Source organism: Aulonocara stuartgranti (assembly GCF_965226115.1).
Source record: "Aulonocara stuartgranti genome assembly, chromosome: 18".
Lineage (NCBI taxonomy): Eukaryota > Metazoa > Chordata > Actinopteri > Cichliformes > Cichlidae > Aulonocara > Aulonocara stuartgranti.
In genome coordinates this window covers 31,999,120-32,022,794 of record NC_138954.1, presented here as the reverse complement: position 1 = coordinate 32,022,794, position 23,675 = coordinate 31,999,120, and the positions used below count along the sequence as shown (strand labels likewise).

General features: G+C 39.2%; 2 protein-coding genes and 1 long non-coding RNA gene across 3 annotated transcripts in view; 1 reads left to right on the top strand and 2 right to left on the bottom strand.

Annotated features, from left to right (window-relative positions):
- Positions 1-1,943: 1,943 nt before the first annotated feature.
- Positions 1,944-9,880, top strand: LOC309693255. The gene is made up of 3 exons (XR_014272602.1): positions 1,944-2,057; positions 2,209-2,346; positions 9,771-9,880. It is a non-coding gene; the product is annotated as an uncharacterized lncRNA (long non-coding RNA).
- On the bottom strand, positions 3,695-14,743 carry LOC309693254 (myosin-7-like). The gene is made up of 39 exons (XM_082512316.1): positions 14,670-14,743; positions 14,438-14,474; positions 13,832-14,040; positions 13,610-13,753; positions 13,365-13,521; positions 13,244-13,271; positions 13,049-13,157; positions 12,861-12,953; positions 12,695-12,758; positions 12,389-12,487; positions 12,201-12,304; positions 11,962-12,100; positions 11,442-11,560; positions 11,209-11,358; positions 10,937-11,107; positions 10,499-10,808; positions 10,265-10,341; positions 9,750-9,955; positions 9,524-9,647; positions 9,310-9,446; positions 8,729-8,984; positions 8,382-8,624; positions 8,131-8,307; positions 7,898-8,043; positions 7,717-7,807; positions 7,229-7,618; positions 7,001-7,127; positions 6,806-6,924; positions 6,529-6,725; positions 6,266-6,449; positions 6,026-6,191; positions 5,819-5,943; positions 5,403-5,711; positions 5,107-5,310; positions 4,722-5,018; positions 4,492-4,596; positions 4,313-4,408; positions 4,088-4,222; positions 3,695-3,821 (listed from the first exon to the last, which is right to left on the bottom strand). The coding sequence occupies exons 3-39, from the start codon at positions 14,030-14,032 to the stop codon at positions 3,801-3,803; spliced, it is 5,820 nt and encodes a 1,939-aa protein (XP_082368442.1). The 5' UTR covers positions 14,033-14,040; positions 14,438-14,474; positions 14,670-14,743; the 3' UTR covers positions 3,695-3,800.
- Positions 14,744-19,067: 4,324 nt separating this feature from the next.
- The window catches only part of LOC309694771 (uncharacterized protein), a 32,201-nt gene continuing 27,593 nt past the window's right edge, over positions 19,068-23,675 (bottom strand). The window contains 17 exon segments of the mRNA XM_082514978.1: positions 19,068-19,194; positions 19,461-19,595; positions 19,686-19,781; positions 19,865-19,969; positions 20,095-20,391; positions 20,480-20,683; positions 20,776-21,084; positions 21,192-21,316; positions 21,399-21,564; positions 21,639-21,822; positions 21,902-22,098; positions 22,179-22,297; positions 22,374-22,500; positions 22,602-22,991; positions 23,085-23,175; positions 23,261-23,406; positions 23,494-23,670. Of these exon segments, the coding sequence (XP_082371104.1) occupies positions 19,174-19,194; positions 19,461-19,595; positions 19,686-19,781; positions 19,865-19,969; positions 20,095-20,391; positions 20,480-20,683; positions 20,776-21,084; positions 21,192-21,316; positions 21,399-21,564; positions 21,639-21,822; positions 21,902-22,098; positions 22,179-22,297; positions 22,374-22,500; positions 22,602-22,991; positions 23,085-23,175; positions 23,261-23,406; positions 23,494-23,670 (2,889 nt within the window). The 3' untranslated portion in view covers positions 19,068-19,173.

Below are 23,675 nucleotides of genomic sequence, written 5' to 3'. Positions count from 1 at the left end.
CTGTTGTCTACAGAGAGGCAAGACAAGGCCAAGGTCGCAGCTGTGAAGTCCCTTTATTATCACTCACCACTGTTCTCAATTAGATCGACACCCTTAGTCTAACCCTGGTCACTCTGCATTCTTTACTTTTCTTTACCAACAATAGATGTGTTCAGATGCAATGCAATCCAACCCAAGTTCATGTTTCATGAAAAAAGGGAATCAAAGGGCTGTAAGTTTTGTACCAAATTAATATTAACAAAATTATAACTCCTCTATTTTACTAAAGAGCATCTGTAATATGATTCTTCTTTTAGCTTCCGTTATCTTTCTGCAGTTCAAGCAAGCATATGAATGGTTCACTGCAACTTTCATGTGTTGTGTTTGTGGGGTCTTCACTCAGCAATATGAGTAGTATAATTGTGTTGCTATGCTAAAATTTGCAGTAAGTCATATTTAATTGATCAAGGAGCATGACCTCCCTAATAGTGTGTCACATGTAATACATGTGTGTATGTTCTATGTTACTGTAACTCGTCATCAGCTGTTTCTGAACAGAGAAGAAAAATCTTGGTCCGTTCAGCAGATCAATAGCACAATAGTATATAAAATGGGTATTTGTTGTACTTGCATGTACATCTCTTGGGTCTTACAAATAACGTTGCCTTCCCCTTTCCTCTACACAGTTTTAATAGACAAAATGATTTCTGGTGGAAGAGCAGTGGGAGTTTTCCTGATGCTGGACTTTATTTCTTGGTTATTGTTGTTATATTATTATTATTGTTATTGTAAAATTATTCATATTGTGTTTCAACTCTGTCTCTATGATAAAGAGACAGAGATATAAGGAAATACACACAGATGTGAACGTTTAATTTCATTTTTGTATTGATTGATTCATTTTGCAAAAAGTTTTAGCCCAACATAAATTAAGAGCTCTACATGCAAAGTGTTCTTAATTTTAGAGGTCATAACTCTTCTCACAAGAATGCAAATTATTTTTGTCTTTCTCCAGATGAAGCAAACCTTTTATTTCATTTAGTTTTCTATTAAATAAATGACCTTTTGCCACTAGAACAAAAGACGAGAGGGCACAAATGACCCCTGACTATGTAGCTATATACTTCAACCTGCTATCAGATGTGACATGCAGCTAGTGCACTTGGCTGGCTTCTGTTGACATGGAATTGTTTTCTTCCCTTTATCCTTGAGCACAAAGATAACTTGTGAAATTCCTGTTAACTGCCTTTAAGGGCTTGGCGGTTCAGAGTATAGCTTGGGGACAGCTTGTGACGCAAGTAGTTGAGATTGGTTTGTATTTCTTCTTTGACCAGCAGCAACAGGTGATAACCTCAAGGGAACATAACAATATACTATAGCTAGTATATATACTATAGCTAGCGTATTGTGGGATAATATATCATTTATATAAAGCAATATACTATAATTAATCTACGTTCAGTGCAAAATGCATGAACAAATAAACCTGTATGTGTTACAAATGAAACCTCTAAAACAAGACAAGGAGGGCAAATCAGCTTTCAAAGTTTCTCATCAGTTTCTTTTCTTTGTTTGTTTGCTGTTGTTTTTTTTGTTTGTTTGTTTGATGAAGGTCTGATGAAGGTCTGGCACAAATTAAATCCTTCTACAACCTCAATTATGTGACTTTCTATCAGATCCCATTTCCTTCTCCTTTACTTATCCTCTGTCTATTCCAGGCTCTAGGAGAGTACTCTTCCAGCCATTTAAGGTCTCATTCCCAGCTGTCCACGGTCTTTGTGTCTTTGACTTTTATGATCACATGAGCACACAAAAGAAGGTGTGAGGCACCTTGCCTCACTTAAGTGTGAAACTAGATCCAGCAAAGCTATTGGCAGAATTTGTCCTATGTTACTGTGAAAGGTCACTTCTAAGTGGTGTTGAACTTTAACAGAGGCTTACAGGAGTTGATTGTTCTCCTCCCTTGTCCTCTTCTCACTCATTCAGACTATGGACCTCTCTATAGGATCAAGTCCAGAGTACTGCTTGTCTTCAGATGAGGTAGTGACCAAGAGATCCTCTCATGAAATATTGAAAAGGTAATGTTGGCCATTTAAAGATTTTATTATCAACTTTTTGTTTTACTTTATGCAGAACTTCTCATTCCTGATTGCGGAAATGGCAAAAATAGAAAACATTTCTTTTAGACCTAATATGCTCATATTGTTAATGTACTATTTCCTGTTGGAGGACACACCAAGACCAGATTATCTGCTGCCAGTCTGTCAAGTCTGCTTGTATCCTGTGCTCCAAATGGCCCTCCCCAGTCTGGCTCCAAAAAGAGAGTGCTTGTTAAAAGAAAGAATGGGCACTACTACTGATGTGAAGGTTAGTAGTTTTCACTTTTATAGTTTAGTTTTTCAGTATGTTAGCCTTTAGTCATATCAAAATGGAAAGAAATAGTCAGAAATAAATGGTTGTGTCTCTGGATGATGTCCAGTTTTCTATACCCGAAAGAAGTAGTGAGAAGATGGCTCATATTTATGCAAAAAGAGTAGTCTGTGAGCTTGTTTTGTTAATTATCTATTGTGGGTGCATGTGGAGTAGAAATGTCTCACTTATCAAGCACTGTGTCATTTACAGTTCTGTACATAAGCATATTGTTCTTAGTAGCTTCCTAGAGTAATAATAATAATAATAGTTCAAGACTACATTCATAAAATTCTTCTGCATTTTCTAGTTGGTAGTGTCATTTAAGTAAGTGTTATAGAAAAAAAATGGATTTATTTTCTTATTTGAATCAATCAACCTGAATTCTGCAGTCCTCTCTTCACATGTCACTAATTATTCTTTTAAAGTCTTCTTCAATACCATTGTCACCTATTTTAATCTCATTTAAATCCAGAACACCCAAAAAACATTTAAAAAAATGTTAGATGTCATGCTACAGGGAAATATAAAACATATAAAATGACTGAAATTTTAAAGAAAATGACAAAGCAAACTCTTCTTATCATGTAACATGTAGAGTAAGTTCCATTATCAAACTATAAGAAATGGATCTGTGAGCGCCATCTGGTGGTCATTTGATGTTTGACTGACTTCTGATGAATGAGGTATAAAAGCTGCCTAGTAATAATACCGTTGTCTACCTTACAAAATAAAGCGCCGAGGCGACTGGTGTTGTGATTTGGAACTATATAAATAAAATTGAATTGAATTAATAATAGTCCCAATGGGAACAACTTTGTCATTTATAAGCTACACATAGTTTTCTGCAACACATTTTTTATTTCTAAAAGCTCAAAGAAATTGATTTAGTGACCATGGTTTCGAATTTTGTATTCTCTACTATATTGAATACCAAAATGCTTTTTTTATTGTAATGTATTAGTTTTTGTGATTTTGTCTGAAATCACAGTAAGTACAACTGACAACTTGTTCCCTCCTTTCATTGGAAAGAAGTGTGAGAGGGAAAACTACATATTACTATATCTATGGGGAAATTCAGTCAAATTACCGATACATTCCTTATAATGCAATTCTTTAATACCAGTAATAGACATTTAAAACATAACACTTTCACTTTATCTTTGTTGCTATCCTTTTAGTTAATTTTGATCTTATTTTTCTACTAGTTTGGTTCAAATTTTATATTTTTTTGTTTTGTAAAATCAAGTTTGGTTCTCACCAGTATAAACAGCAAACACTTTTATCAATGAAACTCGCAACACTGTTTGAGATGCTCATTAACTTTATTCTACTAAACAAAAACACATGCATAGGGAGACTTCATTGCAGGACCAAGAGGTGTCTCAGAAATGATCATTTCAAGGTGAACTTCATTCTTCATCAAGTCCTTTCTGAAACAAGAAAGAGGGGAAAAGAGGATCATTAGTGATCATTTTTTGATTTGAAAAGAAGAGCTGGATTGTAAATGAAGTGAAAACAGTCAATGCTCACTCTACAGTGATTCTGCAGTGAGACTACAATGCATGCTTTCGCTTTTATTTTTGTCAATGATCCTTGAGATAAAAAGCTAGAATTTGTGTTGGTGATCTGTCAGCAGGATGCTAAGAGTCCTACTATTCCGGACTAACACTTTTTTTTAACATGTACACATACGAACCTTTGATCCCACATCACGGCTTTTGGCGCGCAGCTTGTTGACCTGAGACTCGGCAATGTCAGCTCGCTCCTCAGCTTCATCGAGCTCATGTTGAAGTTTGCGGAACTTGGTAAGATTACTGTTGGCCTGTTCCTCCTGTAGAATAGAAGCACAATATTGTTTGTAAAGAAAATATTCAGTCAGTGGTCAGATGTAAGGGCGGTATTTAAAATCTGTATAACTTACAGCTTCCTCTGCAGCCTTCTTGTAGGACTTGACCTTTAGCTGCAGCTTGTCCACCAAATCTTGAAGACGTGCTAGATTTTTGCGATCTTCTTCGGTCTAATTAGTACAAATTTTTACATAGTTTTGTTTCTGAGTGTAATTTCCATCAGACAAGCTAACTGGTTAAGAATTTAAGTTACCTGATAAGTAAGCTCCTTGATACGCCTTTCATACTTTCTTACTCCCTTCACAGCATCGCTGGCCTTTTTCTGCTCATTTTCCACCTCATTTTCAAGTTCCTTGACCTATAAAATTCAGATCCCACAACAAAATTCAGATAACATCACTTAAATTTAGACCAGCTATTTATTTGATATATAGATGCTGTAGTCAAAGAGATTATAGGGAGAGACTGAAGTGTTATACCCACCCTGGCCTCGAGCTTCTGAATCTGCTTCTTGCCTCCCTTCATGGCGATCTGCTCAGCTTCATCCAGGCGGTGCTGCAGGTCTTTGATGGTTTGCTCCATGTTCTTCTTCATTCGCTCCAGATGAGCGCTGGTGTCCTGCTCCTTCTTCAGCTCCTCTGCCATCATGGCAGCATCAGTGATGGCCTTCTTGGCCTTCTCCTCTGCATTCCTGCACTCCTGCACTGCCTCCTCCACTTCAGTTTGAAGCTGGGATGTATCAGCCTCCAGCTTCTTCTTTTGGTTTATCAGGCTGGTGTTCTGGTGTTCAGATGAAAAATATGATTTTTTAAATTCCTGAGTATATTTTCAATAGATAGTTTCTGTATCAAGTCTTCTCCAGTCTTACCTGTGAGTGCAGTAGCTGCACTCTCTCACTGACATCCAGCAGCTCTTGCTCTGCAAGTTTGCGGCTTCTCTCCGTTTGATCCAGAGCTGCTCTCAGCTCCTCCACTTCAGCCTGAAGAAGGTTGTTGCGTCGCTCAACAATGACAATGTTTTCCTTCATATCATCACTGGCTCGCAGAGAGTCGTCCAGCTGAAGTTGAGTATCCTTGAAGATAAAAACCCCCAAAATTTTAACTGATGTTTCACTTTGGTTTTGATTTTTGTTTCAAAGAAGTAGAACTGCTTGTTTATTCAGACCTTCAGATGGGCATGGACGGCCTTAAGTTGTTTCTGGGCCTCAGCTGCCTGCCTGTTAGCCTGGCTTAGCTGGATCTCCATCTCATTGAGGTCTCCCTCCATCTTCTTTTTCAGACGCAGGGCCTCGTTCCTGCTGCGAGTCTCAGCCTCCAGAGAGCTTTGAAGAGTATCCACAGTTCGCTGGTGGTTTCTTTTCGATTGCTCCATTTCTTCATCTTTCTCAGCTAGCTTGCGCTCAATGTCAGCCTTTACTTGGTTAAACTCAAGTTGGGCTCTGAGAATCTTCCCTTCCTCATGCTCCAGTGTGGCCTGTCACAAATAGAAATTAGACACAATGACTACATAACTTGTAATGAATTAATCCTCACAACCTAAAATCTTTCAAATTTGAAAAAGGCCAGTATGCAGCAGCTTACCTCTGCTTCCTCCAGAGCTGTCTGTATCTCAGACTTCTCTTGTTCCAACTGTTTTCGAATCTTCTCAAGCTCATGAATATTCTTTCCACCTTCGCTAATTTGTTCAGTGAGGTCAGATATTTCCTCTGAGGGCATATTGTAAAAAATAAATGCCGTTATACTGTGAACAAACTGTTCATGTATGATTTTAATGGGTAATTAAGTCACCTTGTAAGTTCTTGTTCTCTCTCTTCATGGTCTCCAAATGTTCAAGAGATTCTTCATAGGAGTTCTTCAGTTTGAAGAGCTCAGTGCTCAGAGACCTGGCATCTTTCTGAGAGCTCTCCAGCTCTGTTTGAGACTCCTCGTACTTCTGTTTCCACTCTGCCAAGACCTACAAGAAAGTTTTCATTTTAGATAAAAGATTGACCTTCCGCTTCAGTGAAATAATAAGTGCCGGATGAAAACCTTGTCAAAGTTTCTTTGTTTCTTGTCCAGAGCAGCGGCAGCAGCATTAGACCTCTCTACATCCACCATGAGATCTTCAATCTCATTCTGCAGCCTGTGTTTGGTCTTCTCCAGAGAGGAACATTTAGCATTCACTGCTTCAACAGCCTCCTCAGCCTCCTGCAGACGCTGAGCCAGCTTCTTTCTAGGTGATGAAAATATGTATTTGTGGTTAAACGCTCTTTACCTTTGCTGAGTTCGTGGACTTAGTGTATTTGGCTTACTTGGCCTCTTCTAGTTCTTCGGTCCTCTGGATGGCATCAGTTTCATACTTGGTTCTCCACTGAGCCACCTCAGAGTTGGCCTTGGACATGCTACGTTGCAGTTCAGCTTTAGCCTCCTGCTCCTCCTCATACTGCTCCCTGAGCAGGTCACAGTCATGGCGAGAAGACTGCACTGCATGGGCTAATGCGTTCTTGGCCTAAAAGAAAGTGTATCTTTATTAACTGGGTGTACCAATGGTCTCTACCTAATGAGGTTACACTGATGATTATTTGCTACCTTGACTTCTTCCTCCAGTTGTCTTTTCAGGTCTTCAATTTGCTGAGTGTACGACTGTTTTCCTCTCGTGAGTTGAGACACCAGAGAATCCTTTTCCTCAAGCTGCCTCAAAAGTTCACCTTATTTAAGCATAACATTAAATTCAGTACCGCACACTGGCACAACTAAAATATGCTGTTCAGGTCTAATGCATACCGTTCTCAGTTTGAAGCTTTGCTTTCTGCATGGTGAAGTCATTGATGGCACGCTGTCCCTCTTCTGATTTTGTTTTATATTCATTCATCTGGTCTTCCAGAGACCTGCACATTTTCTCCAAGTTGTTCTGTGAACAAAAAGCAGTAGATGGCCAATCATGTACACAATTATAAAATTAATGTTTGATTTGGCAATGAGAACAAACCCTAATACCTGAAAGTAACTTACCTTTGCCTTGACAATTTGTTCCATATTGGAGACCACATCATCCAGCTCCAGTCTGAGCTCACTCTTCTCCTTCTCCAGTTTCTGCTTGACTCTCTGCAGGTTGTCAATCTGCTCTCCCAGCTCAGCAACACTGTCGGCTTGTTTCTTCCTGAGTGTGGCAGTAGTGGCTTCGTGGTGCAGAGTGGCCTCTTCGAGGTCTCTGCGCAGTTTCTGGAACTCGGCCTCCCTCTTCTTGTTCATCTCAATCTGGGCAGCTGTGGCTCCTCCAGCCTCCTCCAACCTCTCACTGATCTCCTCCAGCTCTCTGGCCAGGTCAGCTCTCTGCTTCTCCACCTTGGCTCGAGCAGCTCTCTCTGCTTCTAGCTCTTCCTCCAGCTCCTCAATACGAGCCTAGATCGGAGTCAAAAGCAAACCTTGACATTTAATTTTACTCCTCCAAACCATATGTTTTTCTTTTTCTTTTTCATGGGTCTTGTTTGATTCGTTACCTGCAACTCCTTCAGTTTTTTCTGGAGCTGGGCACTCATCACCTGCTCATCCTCAACTTTACCATTCAGCTGACTGATTTCAAAATCTTTCCTTTGGATATAAAATAAAAAGGTTTCACTTGAGGCACAATCGAAAGTGTGTTTTTATTGCTTCATTGTAAACCTGCCCATCTCATCTTACTTTTTCAGCCTCTCTTCGAGCTGCTGCTTATCATTTTCTAGGTCCATGATACTTTCTTGAGCTAACTTGAGGTCTCCTTCAAGCTTCCTCTTTGCTCGCTCAAGGTCCATACGGACTTTCTTTTCTTGCTCTAAAGACCCCTCAAGCTGTGGGGGAAAATAAATATTATTACAATGGTACTGATATATTAAAATTATTATTCATTAACTACCAAAGTCAGTCTATGTTCTTACATCATCCACTTGCTGCTCCAGCTTAGTCTTGGCCTTAGTTAGAGAGTTGACTTTGTCTTCCTCACTCTGCAGGTCGTCCAGAGTTTGCTGATGAGCTTCCTGTAAAGCTTTCTTTTCCTTGGTCAGCTTGGCAATGATTTCATCCAATGCAGCCATTTCCTCAGTCAAGTTTTTTACCTATAGCCAGAATAGAGGTTCAGTTTAGTAACAGATTAATTTCACAATGACAGTCATTAATAGGTTTGTTGTACCTTGTTCTCAGTGGCATGCTTCTCCTTCTCCACTTTAGCTAGAGTTAACTCTAAGTCATCGATGTCTTTCTTCAGCTCGGAGCACTCGTCCTCCAGCTTCCTCTTCTTAGCAGTCAGTTCTGCATTCATCTCCTCCTCATCCTCCAGTCTCTCTGTCAGCTCTTTGATTTTGGCCTCCAGCTGAATTTTGCTCTTGATCAGCCCCTCACATCTTTCTTCAGCATCGCCTAGATTGTCTTGCTCCTGAAGACAAAAAGTATGACATACGCATTAAGCCGACAAACACACACAATACATGTGATGTTGATATTTGTTGTCATACTGTAAGAAACTATCCTTTAACATACAGCCTGAACTTGGAGCTGCAGGTCGTTCTTTTCTTGGAGAAGAGTGACCATTTTCTCTTCCAGTTCTTTCCTGCGGGCTTCTGATTTTGCATAAGCCTCTTTCAGTTTGGCAAACTCTTCCTTCATGTTGGCCATCTCTTTCTCAGTCTCTGCTGACTTCAGCAGAGGTTTGATCTTGAAGAACATTTTCATCCAGGGCCAATTTTTGACCCCCATGAAGGCACGGATGTTCCACTGGATCACAAGAAGAGCATCCCTGCAGACAACAGATAATCAGTGTTTGTAAAACTCCACCCACCGTTAATCCTTCATTAAAAATATGTTTTTAATATATTTAACCGAACCCTCACAACATTCTCCTATGCATGTATCTAATGACAGTTGCCGTATTTTGTGTCCATAAGTCCATGAACATATTGCATTTTGATATTTTGTTCGGTGATAAAATATGGTTCAGTGGAAAATATGTCTTGTATACTGGACAGATGATAAATTTTAATGATGCAAATCTGTTTTGACATTGTGCTGCACAACATAAACTGAGTTGGCTAACAGAATTTGACCAAGCTTTGATAAGTTACCTGCGTTCAACAATCTTCTGGAATTCAACTCTTGCCAGAAGGCCTCTTGATCGAGCTTGGATGCCAGTGATGATTAAGGCTAATCTGTCATCTCTCATCTCCTCTAGCTGGCCCAACAGCCCAGCCTTGAAAAACACCTTTTACAGCAACACATAGCAGAGTCAGTAACAGCTTGTTTCTGTTCAAAGTGTTCTATAAGTATGCAAATACTGACCTTGGTGTGTCCCAGTTTGTACTGGCTGTGGTCTAAATCTAAAGAACCCAAAAGTTTTTCAGCAGCCTTCTTGTTGTCAATGAACTGTCCCTCGGGAATGGCGTTAGGGTTCAAAATACGGTACCTTTGTTAGAAAAACAACAGATGAAAGAGTTGTTTCTTTTCAAGTACTTACTAATATGGATGGATTGATACTAATATGCATTTGTTTTAAGAGAACTTAAACCTCTGCTTGAAATCTCCATAGAGGATCCTGTTGGGGAAACCCTTTCTGCAGATCCTGATGCCTTCCAGCACACCGTTACAGCGCAGCTGGTGCATCACCAGAGGGTTCTCCATGGCCCCTGGAGTCTTGGTCTCGTTGGGGATGATGCAGCGTACAAAGTGAGGGTGAGTTGACCTCAAGTTGGTCATCAGCTTGTTCAGGTTCTCCTGAAAGTTTTTCATATGTAAATTGTTGCTATTGCTTTTGACACCAAGTATAGTAAGTACGTAAGTTTCCTTTTGGGTGTTTACAAAGTAGTTGCCATAGTCAATTTTAGTCAGATTGTTGACCTTTCTAATGCAGCTCATAAAGGGTTTGTGTCGCCTGGTTAATTTCAGTGTCTATAACTTCAAAACTGGGCAAATCAGAACAAAGTTTTGAACCTCTATCAAACTAATGAGAAATTCTTGCTGAAGTCATGATGTATAACTCAGTACAATCTCTCCTTTACATTAAAAAATAAAAACATATCTCACCCTGTGCAAAGCTGATACAGTTTGGAAGGAAGAACCTTTCTTCTTGGTTCCACCTTTGCCCTTCCCACCTTCCTGAGCTAAAAAAAAATTAATGTCGAACTTTATTGAGAGAACCAACAGATCACAACAGATTTTTAAGGCAGTTCAAATCTGTAGAAAAATTGATTACAATACTGTTGTTGTTGTTGTAAATTATTATTGACTTCTAATTTTCACTATGGGATGTCAAAATACCTGAATCAGCTCCTGCATATCCGGCAAAAAGCAAGCCTAAAAGCTTAAGGTTAGACTTCTGGAAAAGACCAACAACAGTCTCATTCAGAGGATCCTTGTTCTTCACCAACCAGTTGTTGATATTGTAATCAACAGTTCCAGCGTAGTGCACAAGGGAAAAATGAGCCTCTGGTTTTCCTTTGACAACTCTGGGCTTCTGGAAATTGTTAGATTTTCCCAGGTGGTTGTCATAGAGCTTAGCTTTAAAGGTGGCATCACTGGCTTTGGGGAACATGCACTCCTCTTCAAGGATGGACATGATACCCATGGGCTAAGATAAATATAATGAAGAAAAACAATTTTCATGACAAAAATGTTAACATACATTTTAGTTTTAAGAATAACATGCACAAACAGTGGGATAAAAATAGAAATTTTTTATATAGTCCAGTGTCACACCTTTTCAATCAGGTCGATACAGGCCTGCAGATCCATACCAAAATCAATGAACTCCCATTCGATGCCCTCTTTCTTGTACTCTTCCTGCTCCAGTACAAACATGTGGTGGTTGAAAAACTGTTGCAGTTTTTCATTGGTGAAGTTGATGCACATCTGCTCAAAGGTGTTGAACTGAAATGAAATGGACCACAGTATGTTCATGATTTAAAATGCATCCTTACATTAGGGACAACCATTTATAAGATTATAAGAACTTATTTTTCCAAACTCACATCAAAGATCTCAAATCCAGCAATGTCAAGCACCCCAATAAAATACTGGCGGGGCTGTTTGGTGTCCAGGGACTGGTTGATTCTCACCACCATCCACAGAAACATCTTCTCATATACTGACTTAGCCAGTGCACCGATAGCGTAGTACACCTTAGAACGGAAATATGTGATTCAAAATAAATGGTGCGTTTTCATTAAATCAAAGCCTGACAAAATTCCCTGTAACTCTGTACCTGGGCGACATTCTGTCCTTTGGTGACCCACTCGTTTCCTACTTTGACTCTTGGGTGACAGAGACCTTTGATGAGGTCAGCAGAGTTCAGGCCCATCAGATATGCAACTTTGTCAGCATCTGAGAAATAGTGACAGTGATACATTTTTTGCATATTTTATTTTGCACAGTTTAAGATGTTCTGACAAAAATAACATCATCCATTCACATTCAGTATTTTTTTTACTTTAAATTGTACTTTAACTGTTCTCCCCCAGAGCTGTCTGTTTTTCTGGTGGATAGTGGCTCTCACCATGGCTTCTTGCAGTTCCAAAGCCTAAGAAATTGATTTTTAACCCTTTGCAGACTGATAGATGTCGTCTGTTGTAGAGGGTTTTTTTTACATTGTTGTATCCTTCACTTTGTTAGGTTCCATTTAGCTTCTATTTAAGTGATTCCTTGATTCATCAGGTCTGGCATTAGTCAGGCGTCAGAGTGCCTAGTTATTTGAATATAATCTATTATGTTATAATTATATTCACCTTCAGTACCATCGGCCTCTGCCTGCTCTTCTCTCTGCTTCTGTTTAAACTTCATGTTGCCATAGTGCATGATTGCACCAGTAAGCTTGTAAATACTGTTCTTCTCTTCTTGAGTGAAGCCCAGAACATCAAAGGCTTCCTGACGAAAATCAAAAACATTAATTTTACTATTTTCTTTTTTGTTTTATTAAATGAATTTTCGACTAAAATTGCTGCAGTGAATCTGAGATTCAACTCACATCAGTGGCCATCAGCTCTTCAGAATCATTGATAGAGGCTACTGTTGTCTCTCCTTGGGAGATGAAGGCGTAGTCATAAGGGTTGTTGGTGATGAGCAGCATCTCTAAAATTAAATAGAAAATGTTTATTTCACTATGAAATGTATGATTGAGTACAAATCAAACACCTGTCCTGTACTCATCCTTACCTAGAAGTTCAGGCTTTATCTGAGACAGGATCTGGTAGAAAATGTGGTAGTCCCTCTCAGCTTTGAGCTGGAAGGTCACACGAGACTTTTCCAAAAGGTCTGAATGAGTTATTATAAATGGTATGAAAGTGTGACACACAGTAACAAATTTAATAGAGTTTTTCAAATGTTTAATTATGAAATAATACTCCAGTTTTAAACAGGCTTTGCATGGTTAAAGCACTCTTGGTTCATATTTCCAGAGGCCTCCAACCAAACAAAAATGGCTCAGAAAATGGATACATGGATTATCTTAATTTTACTTACAGGTCTCGATGTCAGCCGAGGCCAGCTTTCCTCGGTTGTCAAAATGAATACGGATGAATTTACCCTGGGAGGAAAATGTGTGTTCACTTGTATTTTTGGAATAAGAAGTAACTTCATTTATGAATGTAAACAAGTAGTCTGACATCAGCCAGATACAGACACTCACAAATCTGGAGGAGTTGTCATTCCTGATGGTTTTGGCATTGCCAAAGGCCTCTAGAGCGGGGTTAGCCTGGATGATTTGATCTTCAAGGGTTCCCTGATTTAGTTAAACAAAAAAGAACCTTGAAAAACAGCAATATTATGACTATATTTTGTTTGTCGAACATTAAGAAAATCTTGTCTCGTAAGAACCTTCTTCTCTGCAGCTGAATCTTTCTTCCCACTTGGGACAGCAGCAATGCTGGCAAAGTACTGAATGACACGTTTGGTGTTGACAGTCTTTCCAGCTCCAGATTCTCCACTGAGTAGAAAAAGACATACATTTCAAGACCAAGAAGTATAACTCTTAACTGCTGAAAAAAGACCCTTGTTGGTAAAGTTACTTACGTGATAAGGATTGACTGGTTTTCTCTGTCTGTCAGCAAGAGAATATCAGAAAATCAGGGAAAATGCGACGATGTCCAAACAAAATGTCAATCAAGATGAATGCTAAAAGGGATATTTGTACCTGCCAGCATGTACTGGTAGGCATTGTCAGAGATGGAGAAGATATGAGGAGGAGCTTCAGTCCTCTTCTTTCCTCTGTAGGCAACGACCACCTCCTGATTGTAGACTGGCAGCCACTTGTAGGGATTGACAGTCACACAGAACAACCCAGAGTAGGTCTGTCATGTAAAGAGAGGGATATTAAATTTTGTTTCAGATGCGAAAATGTTATTTCACTAAAGATAACTTTCAAGTTTGGTAACTTACGTAGATCATCCACGCTGCGTAACGCTCTTTGAGGTTAAACAGCACAGCTGGTTCATGGAGGAAGGTGAACATCGCCATGTCTTCAATTTTATCAAACTTAGGCGGGTTCTGAGGGTGCACATCGCACTCCTTCACTGTGACGGTCTGCAAAAAGAAGTACCAGGTATTGCACAAAGCTAAAAACTAAAATACATTTGAATGGAACTGATATGATGAATATACCTTTCCAAATTCAGTGTCGACGGTGACTTTGTCGCCATCGCGGCTAGTGATTGTTGCTTTAACGTACTCAACTTCAGGGTCAGGAACGAAACACTGTTTTTTCATGTCAAATGGGCGAGTCTGGGCCTCCAGACGCTCCTTATCTGACTTTCTCAGGTAAGGAGCCGCCGCCCCAAACTCTTTCATGGCAGCATCCCCCATTTTTCAACCTTTAAAAAAATGTCTATTAAATGTAAATAAGCATAAGCATATATTAACCAAATTCATGTAAGACCCAGGAAAAATGCACACAAAGCAGGTTTAGTAACAGAGACAGTAAAAGAATTTCTAAAAACAACAAAAAATATTTATATTCTTGTATATCAAGCATTTCCAGTAACTTTTAGTATGCAGAAGGCTCAAATTAACGTGTTATGCAGCAGGTCTTTGCATGAGACACAACTACTAAAGGTGTTTGAGGTGTTTGGGTATTTAAGACCAGCAACCCCAAACAGACATAATTGCAACAAAAATGCCCATTCTTTTCTGACACACACATGCACCAATAGAAAAATGCATTTAAGTTAACTGATTCAGAAATTCAAGAAGTGTAGCTTTAAATTTTACCTTAGGCGTTTCACTCCACAGGAAGTAACGATTTGTGCTATTCATATGAAGCACACAGAAAGGAACCAAAGATCACATATAACATCACAAATTCATTAGACATTTGACAGCAAGGTTCACAGAAACAGGAGTCCTGTCACTCAAATCAATTGCTAACCTATTACAAAATATAGCTAGCAGCAGAAATTTTAATATAATTAAAACTTTTATACCTGCGTGGGTGTTCTCTTACCTCTGACTGTCAACCTTAAGAGAAATGACTGATCCAGTGGCTGACCAGGCTACCTCTCCATTAATAAAGGTTGTAGGTCAACCAAATATGGGAATGAATATCAGAGAAATGGCATCCAGGTTGTCTATCACAAAAAGCATTCTCCAAATTGGGTAGAGCCTGGAGCAGCTATTTGCTGCTCTCACCTTGTGAGCAACAGAGTAATGCACCCACATGGGCATGACAAAGAAGGGTGAAGGAGGAGGTGGGGGAGGCTAGGGCAGATGGTAGTCTGTCTGTCTGTCTGTCTGTCTGTCTGTCTGTCTATCTATCTATCTATCTATCTATCTATCTATCTATCATCGTCTGTCTAATTCTAAGTATCAGTATCTAATTAATTATTTGTAAGTAGGTTTAAAACAAATGGTAAGCCAAAACACCATGAGATAGAGATTCAGATATTTTAACCAGGGTTTCTATTTTAGGGAACAATAATTAGGCCGATTTTTTTTTCGGGATGAAAAAAAAAAGGATATTTGTTAATTAGAAGGTAGAGCCACCATGTCATAGGCTTTTGCACTCTGTCGTCTGTTCAACATATGAATACAGTAGGCTAGGATTTGTGTCACTTTAAGCATCTTGACATCTAAAGTTCAACAATAGTCTGTAAAGCAATAGGGTGTAAAATACATTTCAAGAGGAAGAATAAAGAGCAGCTGTTGTCTACAGAGAGGCAAGACAAGGCCAAGGTCGCAGCTGTGAAGTCCCTTTATTATCACTCACCACTGTTCTCAATTAGATCGACACCCTTAGTCTAACCCTGGTCACTCTGCATTCTTTACTTTTCTTTACCAACAATAGATGTGTTCAGATGCAATGCAATCCAACCCAAGTTCATGTTTCATGAAAAAAGGGAATCAAAGGGCTGTAAGTTTTGTACCAAATTAATATTAACAAAATTATAACTCCTCTATTTTACTAAAGAGCATCTGTAATATGATTCTTCTTTTAGCTTCCGTTATCTTTCTGCAGTTCAAGCAAGCATATGAATGGTTCACTGCAACTTTCATGTGTTGTGTTTGTGGGGTCTTCACTCAGCAATATGAGTAGTATAATTGTGTTGCTATGCTAAAATTTGCAGTAAGTCATATTTAATTGATCAAGGAGCATGACCTCCCTAATAGTGTGTCACATGTAATACATGTGTGTATGTTCTATGTTACTGTAACTCGTCATCAGCTGTTTCTGAACAGAGAAGAAAAATCTTGGTCCGTTCAGCAGATCAATAGCACAATAGTATATAAAATGGGTATTTGTTGTACTTGCATGTACATCTCTTGGGTCTTACAAATAACGTTGCCTTCCCCTTTCCTCTACACAGTTTTAATAGACAAAATGATTTCTGGTGGAAGAGCAGTGGGAGTTTTCCTGATGCTGGACTTTATTTCTTGGTTATTGTTGTTATATTATTATTATTGTTATTGTAAAATTATTCATATTGTGTTTCAACTCTGTCTCTATGGTAAAGAGACAGAGATATAAGGAAATACACACAGATGTGAACGTTTAATTTCATTTTTGTATTGATTGATTCATTTTGCAAAAAGTTTTAGCCCAACATAAATTAAGAGCTCTACATGCAAAGTGTTCTTAATTTTAGAGGTCATAACTCTTCTCACAAGAATGCAAATTATTTTTGTCTTTCTCCAGATGAAGCAAACCTTTTATTTCATTTAGTTTTCTATTAAATAAATGACCTTTTGCCACTAGAACAAAAGACGAGAGGGCACAAATGACCCCTGACTATGTAGCTATATACTTCAACCTGCTATCAGATGTGACATGCAGCTAGTGCACTTGGCTGGCTTCTGTTGACATGGAATTGTTTTCTTCCCTTTATCCTTGAGCACAAAGATAACTTGTGAAATTCCTGTTGGTTGCCTTTGAGGGCTTGGCGGTTCAGAGTATAGCTTGGGGACAGCTTGTGACGCAAGTAGTTGAGATTGGTTTGTATTTCTTCTTTGACCAGCAGCAACAGGTGATAACCTCAAGGGAACATAACAATATGCTATATATACTATAGCTAGTATATATACTATAGCTAGCGTATTGTGGGATAATATATCATTTATATAAAGCAATATACTATAATTAATCTACGTTCAGTGCAAAATGCATGAACAAATAAACCTGTATGTGTTACAAATGAAACCTCTAAAACAAGACAAGGAGGGCAAATCAGCTTTCAAAGTTTCTCATCAGTTTCTTTTCTTTGTTTGTTTGCTGTTGTTTTTTTTGTTTGTTTGTTTGATGAAGGTCTGATGAAGGTCTGGCACAAATTAAATCCTTCTACAACCTCAATTATGTGACTTTCTATCAGATCCCATTTCCTTCTCCTTTACTTATCCTCTGTCTATTCCAGGCTCTAGGAGAGTACTCTTCCAGCCATTTAAGGTCTCATTCCCAGCTGTCCACGGTCTTTGTGTCTTTGACTTTTATGATCACATGAGCACACAAAAGAAGGTGTGAGGCACCTTGCCTCACTTAAGTGTGAAACTAGATCCAGCAAAGCTATTGGCAGAATTTGTCCTATGTTACTGTGAAAGGTCACTTCTAAGTGGTGTTGAACTTTAACAGAGGCTTACAGGAGTTGATTGTTCTCCTCCCTTGTCCTCTTCTCACTCATTCAGACTATGGACCTCTCTATAGGATCAAGTCCAGAGTACTGCTTGTCTTCAGATGAGGTAGTGACCAAGAGATCCTCTCATGAAATATTGAAAAGGTAATGTTGGCCATTTAAAGATTTTATTATCAACTTTTTGTTTTACTTTATGCAGAACTTCTCATTCCTGATTGCGGAAATGGCAAAAATAGAAAACATTTCTTTTAGACCTAATATGCTCATATTGTTAATGTACTATTTCCTGTTGGAGGACACACCAAGACCAGATTATCTGCTGCCAGTCTGTCAAGTCTGCTTGTATCCTGTGCTCCAAATGGCCCTCCCCAGTCTGGCTCCAAAAAGAGAGTGCTTGTTAAAAGAAAGAATGGGCACTACTACTGATGTGAAGGTTAGTAGTTTTCACTTTTATAGTTTAGTTTTTCAGTATGTTAGCCTTTAGTCATATCAAAATGGAAAGAAATAGTCAGAAATAAATGGTTGTGTCTCTGGATGATGTCCAGTTTTCTATACCCGAAAGAAGTAGTGAGAAGATGGCTCATATTTATGCAAAAAGAGTAGTCTGTGAGCTTGTTTTGTTAATTATCTATTGTGGGTGCATGTGGAGTAGAAATGTCTCACTTATCAAGCACTGTGTCATTTACAGTTCTGTACATAAGCATATTGTTCTTAGTAGCTTCCTAGAGTAATAATAATAATAATAGTTCAAGACTACATTCATAAAATTCTTCTGCATTTTCTAGTTGGTAGTGTCATTTAAGTAAGTGTTATAGAAAAAAAATGGATTTATTTTCTTATTTGAATCAATCAACCTGAATTCTGCAGTCCTCTCTTCACATGTCACTAATTATTCTTTTAAAGTCTTCTTCAATACCATTGTCACCTATTTTAATCTCATTTAAATCCAGAACACCCAAAAAACATTTAAAAAAATGTTAGATGTCATGCTACAGGGAAATATAAAACATATAAAATGACTGAAATTTTAAAGAAAATGACAAAGCAAACTCTTCTTATCATGTAACATGTAGAGTAAGTTCCATTATCAAACTATAAGAAATGGATCTGTGAGCGCCATCTGGTGGTCATTTGATGTTTGACTGACTTCTGATGAATGAGGTATAAAAGCTGCCTAGTAATAATACCGTTGTCTACCTTACAAAATAAAGCGCCGAGGCGACTGGTGTTGTGATTTGGAACTATATAAATAAAATTGAATTGAATTAATAATAGTCCCAATGGGAACGACTTTGTCATTTATAAGCTACACATAGTTTTCTGCAACACATTTTTTATTTCTAAAAGCTCAAAGAAATTGATTTAGTGACCATGGTTTCGAATTTTGTATTCTCTACTATATTGAATACCAAAATGCTTTTTTTATTGTAATGTATTAGTTTTTGTGATTTTGTCTGAAATCACAGTAAGTACAACTGACAACTTGTTCCCTCCTTTCATTGGAAAGAAGTGTGAGAGGGAAAACTACATATTACTATATCTATGGGGAAATTCAGTCAAATTACCGATACATTCCTTATAATGCAATTCTTTAATACCAGTAATAGACATTTAAAACATAACACTTTCACTTTATCTTTGTTGCTATCCTTTTAGTTAATTTTGATCTTATTTTTCTACTAGTTTGGTTCAAATTTTATATTTTTTTGTTTTGTAAAATCAAGTTTGGTTCTCACCAGTATAAACAGCAAACACTTTTATCAATGAAACTCGCAACACTGTTTGAGATGCTCATTAACTTTATTCTACTAAACAAAAACACATGCATAGGGAGACTTCATTGCAGGACCAAGAGGTGTCTCAGAAATGATCATTTCAAGGTGAACTTCATTCTTCATCAAGTCCTTTCTGAAACAAGAAAGAGGGGAAAAGAGGATCATTAGTGATCATTTTTTGATTTGAAAAGAAGAGCTGGATTGTAAATGAAGTGAAAACAGTCAATGCTCACTCTACAGTGATTCTGCAGTGAGACTACAATGCATGCTTTCGCTTTTATTTTTGTCAATGATCCTTGAGATAAAAAGCTAGAATTTGTGTTGGTGATCTGTCAGCAGGATGCTAAGAGTCCTACTATTCCGGACTAACACTTTTTTTTAACATGTACACATACGAACCTTTGATCCCACATCACGGCTTTTGGCGCGCAGCTTGTTGACCTGAGACTCGGCAATGTCAGCTCGCTCCTCAGCTTCATCGAGCTCATGTTGAAGTTTGCGGAACTTGGTAAGATTACTGTTGGCCTGTTCCTCCTGTAGAATAGAAGCACAATATTGTTTGTAAAGAAAATATTCAGTCAGTGGTCAGATGTAAGGGCGGTATTTAAAATCTGTATAACTTACAGCTTCCTCTGCAGCCTTCTTGTAGGACTTGACCTTTAGCTGCAGCTTGTCCACCAAATCTTGAAGACGTGCTAGATTTTTGCGATCTTCTTCGGTCTAATTAGTACAAATTTTTACATAGTTTTGTTTCTGAGTGTAATTTCCATCAGACAAGCTAACTGGTTAAGAATTTAAGTTACCTGATAAGTAAGCTCCTTGATACGCCTTTCATACTTTCTTACTCCCTTCACAGCATCGCTGGCCTTTTTCTGCTCATTTTCCACCTCATTTTCAAGTTCCTTGACCTATAAAATTCAGATCCCACAACAAAATTCAGATAACATCACTTAAATTTAGACCAGCTATTTATTTGATATATAGATGCTGTAGTCAAAGAGATTATAGGGAGAGACTGAAGTGTTATACCCACCCTGGCCTCGAGCTTCTGAATCTGCTTCTTGCCTCCCTTCATGGCGATCTGCTCAGCTTCATCCAGGCGGTGCTGCAGGTCTTTGATGGTTTGCTCCATGTTCTTCTTCATTCGCTCCAGATGAGCGCTGGTGTCCTGCTCCTTCTTCAGCTCCTCTGCCATCATGGCAGCATCAGTGATGGCCTTCTTGGCCTTCTCCTCTGCATTCCTGCACTCCTGCACTGCCTCCTCCACTTCAGTTTGAAGCTGGGATGTATCAGCCTCCAGCTTCTTCTTTTGGTTTATTAGGCTGGTGTTCTGGTGTTCAGATGAAAAATATGATTTTTTAAATTCCTGAGTATATTTTCAATAGATAGTTTCTGTATCAAGTCTTCTCCAGTCTTACCTGTGAGTGCAGTAGCTGCACTCTCTCACTGACATCCAGCAGCTCTTGCTCTGCAAGTTTGCGGCTTCTCTCCGTTTGATCCAGAGCTGCTCTCAGCTCCTCCACTTCAGCCTGAAGAAGGTTGTTGCGTCGCTCAACAATGGCAATGTTTTCCTTCATATCATCACTGGCTCGCAGAGAGTCGTCCAGCTGAAGTTGAGTATCCTTGAAGATAAAAACCCCCAAAATTTTAACTGATGTTTCACTTTGGTTTTGATTTTTGTTTCAAAGAAGTAGAACTGCTTGTTTATTCAGACCTTCAGATGGGCATGGACGGCCTTAAGTTGTTTCTGGGCCTCAGCTGCCTGCCTGTTAGCCTGGCTTAGCTGGATCTCCATCTCATTGAGGTCTCCCTCCATCTTCTTTTTCAGACGCAGGGCCTCGTTCCTGCTGCGAGTCTCAGCCTCCAGAGAGCTTTGAAGAGTATCCACAGTTCGCTGGTGGTTTCTTTTCGATTGCTCCATTTCTTCATCTTTCTCAGCTAGCTTGCGCTCAATGTCCGCCTTTACTTGGTTAAACTCAAGTTGGGCTCTGAGAATCTTCCCTTCCTCATGCTCCAGTGTGGCCTGTCACAAATAGAAATTAGACACAATGACTACATAACTTGTAATGAATTAATCCTCACAACCTAAAATCTTTCAAATTTGAAAAAGGCCAGTATGCAGCAGCTTACCTCTGCTTCCTCCAGAGCTGTCTGTATCTCAGACTTCTCTTGTTCCAACTGCTTTCGAATCTTCTCAAGCTCATGAATATTCTTTCCACCTTCGCTAATTTGTTCAGTGAGGTCAGATATTTCCTCTGAGGGCATATTGTAAAAAATAAATGCCGTTATACTGTGAACAAACTGTTCATGTATGATTTTAATGGGTAATTAAGTCACCTTGTAAGTTCTTGTTCTCTCTCTTCATGGTCTCCAAATGTTCAAGAGATTCTTCATAGGAGTTCTTCAGTTTGAAGAGCTCAGTGCTCAGAGACCTGGCATCTTTCTGAGAGCTCTCCAGCTCTGTTTGAGACTCCTCGTACTTCTGTTTCCACTCTGCCAAGACCTACAAGAAAGTTTTCATTTTAGATAAAAGATTGACCTTCCGCTTCAGTGAAATAATAAGTGCCGGATGAAAACCTTGTCAAAGTTTCTTTGTTTCTTGTCCAGAGCAGCGGCAGCAGCATTAGACCTCTCTACATCCACCATGAGATCTTCAATCTCATTCTGCAGCCTGTGTTTGGTCTTCTCCAGAGAGGAACATTTAGCATTCACTGCTTCAACAGCCTCCTCAGCCTCCTGCAGACGCTGAGCCAGCTTCTTTCTAGGTGATGAAAATATGTATTTGTGGTTAAACGCTCTTTACCTTTGCTGAGTTAGTGGACTTAGTGTATTTGGCTTACTTGGCCTCTTCTAGTTCTTCGGTCCTCTGGATGGCATCAGTTTCATACTTGGTTCTCCACTGAGCCACCTCAGAGTTGGCCTTGGACATGCTACGTTGCAGTTCAGCTTTAGCCTCCTGCTCCTCCTCATACTGCTCCCTGAGCAGGTCACAGTCATGGCGAGAAGACTGCACTGCATGGGCTAATGCGTTCTTGGCCTAAAAGAAAATGTATCTTTATGCACTGGGTGTACCAATGGTCTCTACCTAATGAGGTTACACTGATGATTATTTGCTACCTTGACTTCTTCCTCCAGTTGTCTTTTCAGGTCTTCAATTTGCTGAGTGTACGACTGTTTTCCTCTCGTGAGTTGAGACACCAGAGAATCCTTTTCCTCAAGCTGCCTCAAAAGTTCACCTTATTTAAGCATAACATTCAATTCAGTACCGCACAATGGCACAACTAAAATATGCTGTTCAGGTCTAATGCATACCGTTCTCAGTTTGAAGCTTTGCTTTCTGCATGGTGAAGTCATTGATGGCACGCTGTCCCTCTTCTGATTTTGTTTTATATTCATTCATCTGGTCTTCCAGAGACCTGCACATTTTCTCCAAGTTGTTCTGTGAACAAAAAGCAGTAGATGGCCAATCATGTACACAATTATAAAATTAATGTTTGATTTGGCAATGAGAACAAACCCTAATACCTGAAAGTAACTTACCTTTGCCTTGACAATTTGTTCCATATTGGAGACCACATCATCCAGCTCCAGTCTGAGCTCACTCTTCTCCTTCTCCAGTTTCTGCTTGACTCTCTGCAGGTTGTCAATCTGCTCTCCCAGCTCAGCAACACTGTCGGCTTGTTTCTTCCTGAGTGTGGCAGTAGTGGCTTCGTGGTGCAGAGTGGCCTCTTCGAGGTCTCTGCGCAGTTTCTGGAACTCGGCCTCCCTCTTCTTGTTCATCTCAATCTGGGCAGCTGTGGCTCCTCCAGCCTCCTCCAACCTCTCACTGATCTCCTCCAGCTCTCTGGCCAGGTCAGCTCTCTGCTTCTCCACCTTGGCTCGAGCAGCTCTCTCTGCCTCAAGCTCTTCCTCCAGCTCCTCAATACGAGCCTAGACCAAAATCAAGGCACACCATGCCATGAAATTTTGTTGCTCTACGTTACTTTTCACCACTTTTCACACTTTGTTCTATTCTTTTATCACCTGCAACTCCTTCAGTTTTTTCTGGAGCTGGGCACTCATTACTTGTTCATCTTCTATTTTACCGTTCAGTTGACTAATCTCAAAATCTTTCCTGTGGATGGAAAAAATATATTTTGCTGGTACAAAATAACTTTGTTATGAAAACAAGTGTTAGAAGTTCAGTTCTTAATTCTTACTTCTTCAGCCTCTCTTCGAGCTGCTGCTTATCATTTTCTAGGTCCATGATACTTTCTTGAGCTAACTTGAGGTCTCCTTCAAGCTTCCTCTTTGCTCGCTCAAGGTCCATACGGACTTTCTTTTCTTGCTCTAAAGACCCCTCAAGCTGTGGGGGAAAATAAATATTATTACAATGGTACTGATATATTAAAATTATTATTCATTAACTACCAAAGTCAGTCTATGTTCTTACATCATCCACTTGCTGCTCCAGCTTAGTCTTGGCCTTAGTTAGAGAGTTGACTTTGTCTTCCTCACTCTGCAGGTCGTCCAGAGTTTGCTGATGAGCTTCCTGTAAAGCTTTCTTTTCCTTGGTCAGCTTGGCAATGATTTCATCCAATGCAGCCATTTCCTCAGTCAAGTTTTTTACCTATA